Raw genomic sequence first — 10262 nt, forward strand, 5'->3', positions numbered from 1 at the left:
CAGTAAGTGACTTACCCACTGAGCCATCTCCCGGCCTGCTGTGTTTTATACTGAGTGTCCATTGTAAGGCTTAATTATTTTAATCAAATATAATTTCAATTATCTTTCTACTTTAAAAAATGTGTTCTAGCTGGACAGTGGTGGCACACGCCTTTAATCCCAGGACTGGGGAGGCAGAGACAGGTGGATCTCTGAGTTTGGGGCCAGCCTGGTCTACAAGAGCTAGTTCCAGGACAGGCTCCAAAGCTGTAGAGAAACCCTGTCTCAAAAAACAAACAAAAAAAATGTTTCTACTTTGTTGCAGAATGGAAACAGACTATAACCCGGTGGAGCTGAGCAGTATGTCTGGGTTTGAAGAGGGCTCCGAACTCGATGGGTTTGAAGGAACTGATATGAAGGACATGCGGTTGGAGGCTGAAGCAGTTGTAAATGATGTTCTCTTCGCTGTCAACAGTATGGTTGTCTCAAAAAGCCTGCGCTGTGCGGATGACGTGGCGTACATCAACGTGGAGACAAAGGAGAGGAACAGATACTGCCTGGAGCTCACAGAAGCAGGGCTCAGGGTAACTCGCTTTTATCTTTAGAAGAAGAAGAAAGCATATCTTTACCACTTTATCAGAAAGGATAGAGAAGGGCATTATATAAAAACTAGTCATGGAGTCAGGTGGTGGCGCACGCCTTTAATCCCAGCGCTCAGGAGGCAGAGGCAGGCGGATCTCTGAGATCAAGGCCAGCCAGGACAATATATTGAGATCCTGTCTTAGAGGGAGAGGGAGTGGGGAGTAGAGGAGAGAGTAGAAGATTGGGGAGAGAGGGGAGGGACAGAAGTGGGGAGAGGTAGGAAAGAAGGAAGGGTCTTGGTGGTAGAATCTTTGCCTGGAACATATGTGACCCTGGGTTCGATTCTTGGCAGCAGGCTGGAATGGGAAGGCTTTGTCACCAGTATCTTTGTTGCAAGCAGGTACCTTGATGTGGAAGATCGTCCGTGTGTATTGAATTCAGCAAGGGTTTGTGCTGGAGAGAACTCTGGGCTAGGAATGTATACCTTCTCTTGCACCAGTTTGATTCCCATCATCCACATGCTAGTCAGCTCACAGCCACCTGTGACTGTAGCTCCGGGAGACCCAGACTCTCTTTTGGCCTCCATGAACACCTGCGCTCAGATAAACACAGGCACACATATACATAATTTAAAATCAAAATGGGGGGGGTGGGTAGAGAGATGGCTCAGTGGTTAAGAGCTTTGCCTGCTCTTCCAAAGGTCCTGAGTTCAATTTCCAGCAACCACATGTGTTCACAACCATCTGTAATGAGATTTAGTGCCCTCTTCTGGCCTGCAGGGATACATGCAGACAGAAGACTGAATACATAATAAATAAGTAAATCTTTTTTTAAAAAATCAAAATAAGGATTAAAAATATTTCGAGGTATGAAAAGTAAAGTGCTATTTTATTTTAGTGTTGCTTTTAAGATTTTCAACGCTTGGAAAGGGGGCAGAAGTGAGCAAAGCAAACCTTAAGGAGCCATGGAGAAGCATGTTTCCGGTAGTGGCCTTGTCTGTGTTGTAAGCTACCTAGATTGTAACAGCTGTTAGAGTGTAACAGCTGTTCTGAAAGGCGTGCCCCTCCTGAGAAATAGTCATCACGAGTCAGTACAGAATGAGCCATTCAGACCCCTGGCTCTTGCCTTGTGTGTCGGGATGGGAGCTGATGACCACTCACTGCTGTCTTCTCTCGCAGGTGGTGGGCTATGCTTTTGACCAGGTGGAGGACCATTTGCAGACCCCTTACCATGAGACAGTCTACTCCTTGTTGGATACGCTCAGCCCTGCCTACCGGGAAGCATTCGGAAACGCACTCCTTCAGAGACTGGAAGCGCTGAAAAGGGATGGGCAGTCGTGACTCATTTTCCTCATAGCGGGGCTGCTGCTGGTATAGAGCGCTAACATAACCCTTAACATCCTTGCATATAATCATTGTAGAAAGTGCATCGTCGGCTTTATGTGTTTATCATTCCTTCACATGTAGGCTTTTGACTCAACATAATTGACGCACAAATTGTCTCAGTTCCAGATTCATTTAAGGGAATTTCAAGGCCATTACTCTAACACTGTCATTGCGTTCTGATTTCTTCACACAGCCTCTCTACATTTCAATACCTAATCAGCATTTCATTCTCTTACTACAGGGCTTCAATGCTGCCAGCACTCTTTTACATAGAAAATTTTAGATTTGCACAGTGATATAGAAATTAGAATCATCTAACTTCAGACCTGGATTCAGCCTGCTAAATCAGGGGTTTACTACTAGCTTGGACTGACTTAGTAGTGGTTATTTTGTTACTGGCCTTACTGGAAACAAGCTGACAACTAGCTTCCCCTGCACAAATTCGGGATTTACTGTTCTACTTAATCTACTTACATTACCAGATGGACTGATGAAGATGAATTGCTTCTCTGTTACTCAACGAGGATGAAATGAAAGGCAGGGACAGAAATAGTTCTCTATTCCTTGTTTGCAACAGCTAGCCAACCTAGAGAGGACAGACCGTTAGCAAATGAATGTAACAATTACTCATTTCCAAGCTATCTAAGCACATGAGCAAAGAGAGGAACAGGCCCCACTGCATCTCAGCCTGTATAATTTCAAAGGAAAGGGATCCTTGCTTCCTAGGAAACAATATTTTGGCCTGTGTTGATTCTTATTCCGAATGTTTGTTTACAATGTACAGTATATATATATATTCAGAAAGTATTTTTGCTTCAACACTTACTTTCTACAAAGTAGTGCTTTGGTATTCCCGCAGCACCCCTCTTCCCTGCAGTCGGACAGTGTTCTGTCTCATTGCCACGTGTACAGTGTAATATGAGTGCATTGTATGGTTTGAACCAAAGGATGAATGAAGCATTCAGAAACTTGATATTTAAAAAAGAGATGCTCTGTATTTTATATTTTATTACAGTCCCTGGTGTTTATAAACTTAATAAAACACTTCATGCTGCTGCATGTGTTCCAGTACGTGACGAACAGAAAGGACCTGGGTGTTGTATTTTAATTGTCACCCAAAGCAGCCGCTGCAGAAACGCATAGCGGCCATCTGCATCTGGGCGCACTCTTCCTGCATTTGTCACTGCACATGTTTTTGTCGTTAGTTTTCATATGGGCATTTTTAGCCTCTGAAGATCATGTGAGAGAAGGTGAGGCAGAGCACTTGGCTGTCATGGGAAAGCACCGGGTTCAATCCTGAGGATTAAAACCATTTGAACAACTCAAAATGGCTGGGCAGTGGTGGCGCACGCCTTTAAATCCCAGCACTCGGGAGGCAGAGGCAGACAGATCTCTGTGAGTGCGAGGCCAGCCTGATCTACAGAGTGAGTTCCAGAATAGCCAAGGCTGTTACATAGAGAAACTCTATCTTGAAAAAAAAAAAAAAGAACCTCAGAATGATTATGTGGACCAGGACGATAGCGTTCCTCTGTATTGCTGACCCTGGCAGAGATCACCTGGTGCTTGAGCCTGGCCTTGTGAGGCACTCATGCTGGCATGATGATTGGGCAATGAAGCCCAACTTCAGGTTGAACTTTTTCATGCTTAATCTCAGGCTAACATAAGAAAATGATGTTTGTAGAGTTTGAATAAAATTGTTTACTTGCTTTTGAGTTGCATATAAAGTGATCATGTGTTTAAAAATTAAAATTGTTCATTTTGTGGTAAATGACTGATTCAAGACCTGTTCATCCATGTTATACATTGAACTGAAGTGAGTGAAGGCTGTCAGTCTTTTCTTTACCTAGAATCAAGGAAGTAGGTAAAAAGTAGGTAAAAATACAACTAATGAAAGCATGGGCAGACCTCCATCCTAAACTAAGTCAGTTTTAAAATTAAGTCTTGATTTTACTTCTAAAGGGAAAAAAATCCAGCTGGTCACTGGTAGTGCATGCCTTTAATCCCAACAGGGAGGCAGAGGCAGGTGGATCTCTGTGAGTTCACGGCCAGCCTGGTCTGGGCATGGAGGCACACACCGTCCAAGCACTTGGAAGTTGGAGGCAGGAGAGCCTAGTCTAAGGTCGTCATCCTCCACTATATAGGGAAGTGGTCCACAGGAGACTGCTAAAACAAACTCTGGACAAATGATTTTAGGCAACTCAAAGGGGGAAAGAAGCTGTCCACTGACCACTTAAAGGGGGTTCCAAATGAGGGGTAGGGGCAAAAATAAAAAATGAAAGATGTTTGACTCAACTGGTAACACAAGATAGGAAATTTTTAAATAGCTGGGCCATAGCAGGCCAGATGGCTCATCAACTAAAGGTCCCACCTCCAAACTGACAACCTGGACTGGCTGCCTAAGACCCACGAGGTGGAAGGAGAGCCCCCTCCCGCAAGCTGGACTGGCTGCCTAAGACCCACGAGGTGGAAGGAGAGCCCCCTCCCGCAAGCTGGACTGGCTGCCTAAGACCCACGAGGTGGAAGGAGAGCCTCCTCCCGCAAGCTGGACTGGCTGCCTAAGACCCACGAGGTGGAAGGAGAGCCCCCTCCCGCAAGCTGGCCTCCACATGGACTCTGTGATGTGTGCACGTGCATACAGTTTCTTTTAAAGAATTTGCTTTTATTTTGCTTTTTTTCAAAACAGGTTCTCTATCATAGAACTCATTCTGTAGACCAGGCTGGCCTTGAACTGGAAGATCTGCCTGCCTCTGCCTCCCAAGCGCTGGGATTAAAGGCTTGAGTCATCACCACTGAAAAGAATTTAATAATGCATTTCACCGAGTAATTTTGTACTTTTCTTAACCAGGATTTAGTGGAGAGCTCTTTGACCAGAGAGTGTACTGATGAAATCATTCTGAAAATAAAATACAGCTGCAACACTGACAGCTTCTCGAGTCGGGTGAGGTGGTGCATGCCCACAGTTCCCGCCACAAGAGGATTACAAACTCAAGAGCAACTCGAGAAAGTTGGGAGACCCTTTCACAAAATAAAAAATTAAAAACAAAACTGGCTGATTGCGAGAGGTGACTCAGCAGTACAGAGCACTGGCCGCTCTTCCACAAGACTGAGGTTCAATTCCCAGCATCCGCACGGCAGCCACAACTGTAACTCCAGTTTCAGGGAATCTGACACCTTCACACCAATGCACATAAAAGTAAGTTTTAAAAAAAAAAAACTGGCAAGATAACTCTGGGGGTGCTCACTTGCCACCAAGCCCGACAACCTGATTTCCATCCATGGGACACATGGAAGGAGAGAACTAACTCCACTAGGCTGTCCTCTGACAATCCCACACATGTCTCGTGGCATAGTCACACCTACACACAATGAGTAGCTGCAATTTTTAAAATGGGATGTAGGGGAAATGAGTCAACAAAGGATAAACTGCAAAGATTTCTTTTCCTCTAATGAAAAGTTGGACACGTTCAGAAAAGTGTTTGTGCTGTGTCCTTTTGATGGGAAATATGCGATGTTTAAAACTGAGGAAGACTGACATGGGGAGTGGGATCACGCTACATAAAACCATGGGCTTTGAAGTGCACTATATTAGACTATATACAGAAGAGGAAGCGGAAATAAGCATTAAAATATTAATCACTAGGTAGTAAGATAGGCACTCCTCTTGCGATGCTCTCACATACTCAATGCAAGGGCTTCAGGTCAGGGGAATTCAGGCCTGGAGTTGGAGCTCGGGTGGAGCTCATACTTAGCCTGCCCGAGATCCCTGCATTGACACTTAGCACACTGAGAAGGGACGGGTAATGGATGTGGGGTGTCTGGTAACTGAAAAGTTTGTACTGGTCTCTCTGCACCGAGGGTGTCCGTGAAAAGAGCACAGGTCCCATCTCCCATAAGGACACACCCACCTTTATCCTCCAGCCCTGATGCTGGCGCTATGCCTACCCTCAGTGTGTAGGATAGGGCCTTCTATCCGTGAGACGCTGTGCTCCCTCCAGTGTTGAGGAGCAAAGCCTGCTGCTGCATGATTCCATATCGGGGGAACAAAAATAGACATTTGGAAGGAGACATTGACTTCAGAACTCTCCCTGCAAGCTCCTTATTTAGGGGTGGCTAAGACTTCACAGATGAGGAACTTGTTTAACCACCCACCCCAACCATGAAGGATGGAGTTGGAGCAGAACTCCCAAGTCTTCTGGCACCTTCCAGTACCTAACAAAAGGCAGCACATACACTAGGCAGTTACACGCAGAGGGGAAGACTAAAGGAACGCTACAATAATTGCTATAATAAAATCAGTAGGTTCAGGAGCTGGCGATAGGGCTCATCGGTCAAGAGCACTGGCTGCTCTCGCAGAGGAGTTGAGTGTGTTCCTGACACCTACACTGTGGCTCACAATCCTCTGTTACTCTAGTTCCAGGGGATCCAACGTTCTCTTCTGGCTTCTGAAAGCATCCGGGAACGCATTTGGTGTAGAGTCATTCATGCACATAAAATAAAAATGAATACTTTTAAGTGTCTATATGTGTGTATATATTTATATATAACAAGTTAATATTTAAAACTATTCCAATACATTCAGACTAACAGCAGGAAGGTTGTGTTCATAGCCCACCACATCTGAAGATCAGTAATTATGGTTTCTTATATTAACTTATTTCTGGGGAGGGCTGTGCATGCTACGGCACATGTATGGAGGACATGCTTTGAGTCCATTCTCTTTGGGACAGAGGGATGGAACTCATGATGTCAGGCTTGATGGCAGACTCCTTTACCCTCTGAGCAATATCATCTGCCACAATGGTTTTTGTTGTTGTTGTTTATTTGGTCAGTTATTTCAGCAACTGCAGGAGTAATCGCATTTGGAAAGAAGGTCCAGAGTCTAGGGTGCCTTATTTTAAGTCGTGTGGTTGTGTGTGAATTTCCAGGCACAAAGTAGTACCTCTAGGCACCTCTACCAAATCCCCAGAAAAAAAAATTCTGAAAATGCTTTAGGAAACACAATCTGAGAAGAGGAATCTCCGTTCAGAAGATGCCCCCATAAGAATAGCCTGCAGGCAAGTCGGTGGGGGCATTTTCTTCACTGATAGGGGATGACCCAGGTCACTATGGACAGTGCCTCTCTTCCATCCCCTGATCCTGAGTTGTAGAAGAAAGCAGGCTGAGCAAGCCAGTAAGCAGCTTCCCTCCATGATCTTTGCTCCAGTTCCTGCCTTCTGCCCTGACTTCCCTGGATGATGCTCTACAAGTTCTAAGCCCTTTCTTCCCCACTTGATCTGGTGTTATTACAGCAATAGAAAGCAAATTAAGACATTCCCCCTAAATCAGTCCAATCCTGGGCACCAAACGGCAACCGGCTGCACAGTGTGTGGTGGTGGGCCCTCACGCTGTGGTTTCACGTGTGCTGGACGCCGAAACTTGTGACAACTGCTTTTCTTTACAGCAGAGAAGTCACCCCGGAATAGACAGTCCTACAGGAAAGGTGCTAAGGGCACAAGCGCTGGGTGCCTGAACCTGGGAAAAGCGCTCTCCAGTGAACGCTGCCTCGCCCTTTCAGACACGCCCCATCAAGACATTAAGCCACGCCCCCAACGGACACGCCCCCATAACCACGCCCTTCGGATGCGCCTTAACCAGAGCCCTCCCCACCCGACACGCCCCAGCCAAAAGCGAACCACGCACCACCCAGAGCCTGAGCCACGCCCCAGACAGACTGACCCCCCTAGCCTTCCGGGGACTGGCCTCTCCTCCTTAGCAACCGACAGGACTCTTTCACCTTAGCAACTGCTACAGCTAACACCATGGCTGAAGAGGAAGTTCCTGCGGCCTCTGAGAGAGTCCTGAAGATACAGAGAGTGTTCATAAACCAGCTAGACACCTACAGCAGCGGAAACATAGGAAAGGTGAGCTGCGGCCCCCGAGTCAGTCTGGCCCTCAGCTGTCGATGTGTGCCCCTGGTCCATTCCCACAGCAAAGATCTGCACCACAGGTTGTGGTTAGGAAGGAGCCTCCCCAGGAGAAGATTCCAATCCTAGCAAGTCAGTGCCTCCAGGACCTGCCCCTAACTAGGCTTGACCCATGCACCTTCCTGGAAACCCAGGTGTTTGGAGACTGCAAATCAAACTCCGATTCCTACTTCTTTATATATGGGGACACCGAGGCTCCAGGAAAGGGTTTGTAAAGATCATATAGCGAATAACGGGTAGAATGTGGAGCAGACAAGTTGTAAGTCCATCTGTAATGTCGCCCCCTTTTAACCTTCTGTTTTGTGCTAGGCACAAATTTTGACCAGGTCCCTAGTGGGGAGCCTCCTCACCTCAAGGAGGGCTGGGGGACAGCCCAGTGGGAGATGGCACTTGAGGCACAAGCATGAGGACTTGATCACTTGGTCAAGTAAAAGCTGGGCAGGTAGTAGCACTGGGAAGCAGTCAGGGAGATCCTGGAGCTTGCTGCCCAGCCAGTCTAGCTGAGATAACAAGCTCCAAGTTCAGGGAGAGACCCTGTCTGGAAAATTCAGTGGAGCCATAAAGAGAAAGATGCTTTGCTACCTCTAGCCTACACACACACTCACACTCACACACACACACAAAGATCCCCAGACAGAACACCTAGAAGTTGTCATCTTAAATAGTTCTTTGCCAAAAGAGAGGCTAGAGAGATGGCTCAGGGTTAAGAGCACCAGCTTCTCTTCCAGATGACTCAGGTTCCATTTTCAGCACTCATATGGCAGCTCACCAAGTAACTCCAGTCCAAGATGATCTGTCACCCTCTCCTGGCCTCTGTGGGCATTGAATGCACATGGTGCACATATATACACACAGGCAAACACTCCCAGGCATAAAATAAGTAAATCTTGGCACACGAGATTAGAGCTCAGGTTTCCTGCCTCCCAAGATTGTTAAAAATGAGTCTGTGGAAATAAACTCCAGCGACTCGTGAAAGCAAATCAGGAGATGACCAGTGGTGAAGTTAAATCCTGGCATGGATTATCGAGGGGCCACGGCCTGCCTGGATGGCTACACAAATGCAGCACTGGAATAGACAGAAGAGCATGTAAGTGGTCAGCTACTGCTTTCCCTTTGACAGGGACGTTCCCACCAGAGTAAGCAACGTGCTGTGTGCAAGTGCGCAGCAGCAAAGGCTGGGAAGACACAGAGAAAGCAGCTCTCTTCGAAGTCGGATATATCTTTACGAAGTGTTTTTCTCATATTTTCTTTTTTCTTTTGTTCTCTTACAATCTTAGTTGGCCTCTTTTCATAGCGATTAAATTTTTTAACTGACACTGGAATAAGATAGAGGTTTTGAATTACAGTTTGAATGTTAAAAATTAAACAGATATATCTTAGTCAACATCATTATTCTGATTTTTTATTCAGTCCCCAAAGAGAAACACTGTAAGCTTAAATGCATATTGAATCCCGAAGATCAGCAATTGACAAAAAGAAAACACCCCTGCAACTCCAGCTTTAAGAAGCTGAGGCTAGCCTCTGCTGCATAACAAGACATTGTCTTTGAGAACAGTAAGGAGTAAAACATCTCATCAATTCTTATAGAGGTTGGAAAATGTAGCAGGGCTCCAGACCTCAGTAGGCCCTGAGACCTTAGCACAGCTGGCTCCGGGATGTACTGTTCAGGCTATAAAATTCAGTGCACAGACAGCATCACCTGCCAAAACTAAAACAAAGGCCTAATCTGCTGAAGTCCACATAGTTCTGGGAACATCTCAAAATGTACTAACCTTGCTGTTAAGCTTTCATAGTTCTGCTTCTAACTAACTTTTTTTGTTAACTGAAGTATGTTAACCTAGAACATGGCTTTTGTGCTTAAAAGCCCATCCCAAAAAAGGCTCAATGGGATCCCGAACACCCAATGCAGTCGCCAGCCGGCTACTAAAGACTTTCTATTGGTTTAAACCCATGATTGAGTGAGCAGTCTTCTCTGGTGAATAACCCACAATAGAAACATTTCAGTGGTAGAGCATTTGCCTAGCATGTGTGAAGTCCTGTGTTTAAAATACATCACAAGCTGGGCAGTGGTGGCACATGCCTTTAATCCCTGCACTCAGACAGAGGCAGGCGGATCTCTGAGAGTTCAAGGCCAGCCTGGTCTACAAGAGCTAGTTCCAGGACAGGGTCAAAAGCTACAGAGAAACCCTGTCTTGAAGAAACCTAAATAAATAAATAAATCACAAGCCAGACAGTGGTGGTGCACACGTTTAATCCTAGCACTGGTGAAACAGGGGCAGGTGGATCTCTGAGTTCAAGGCCAGCCTGGTGAGTTCCAGGACAGCCAGAACATCACAGCGAAAACCTGAGTCCA

General features: G+C 46.0%; 2 protein-coding genes across 3 annotated transcripts in view; both read left to right on the top strand.

Annotated features, from left to right (window-relative positions):
* Gskip (GSK3B interacting protein) overlaps positions 1–3718 on the top strand; it is a 15000-nt gene extending 11282 nt beyond the window's left edge. For both annotated transcript variants that reach the window (XM_005343523.3, XM_013346924.2), the window contains exons 2-3: positions 305–563; positions 1740–3718. In XM_005343523.3, the coding sequence (XP_005343580.1) occupies positions 305–563; positions 1740–1901 (421 nt within the window). In that variant the 3' untranslated portion in view covers positions 1902–3718. The remainder of the gene's footprint in view (positions 1–304; positions 564–1739) is intronic.
* Positions 3719–7713: 3995 nt separating this feature from the next.
* Ak7 (adenylate kinase 7) overlaps positions 7714–10262 on the top strand; it is a 69045-nt gene continuing 66496 nt past the window's right edge. The window contains exon 1 of the mRNA XM_005343524.3: positions 7714–7846. Coding sequence (XP_005343581.1) covers positions 7745–7846 — 102 coding nt within the window. The 5' untranslated portion in view covers positions 7714–7744. The remainder of the gene's footprint in view (positions 7847–10262) is intronic.

The sequence above is a fragment of the Microtus ochrogaster genome, chromosome 1 (genome assembly GCF_000317375.1).
Source record: "Microtus ochrogaster isolate Prairie Vole_2 chromosome 1, MicOch1.0, whole genome shotgun sequence".
NCBI classification, from domain to species: Eukaryota; Metazoa; Chordata; class Mammalia; order Rodentia; family Cricetidae; genus Microtus; species Microtus ochrogaster.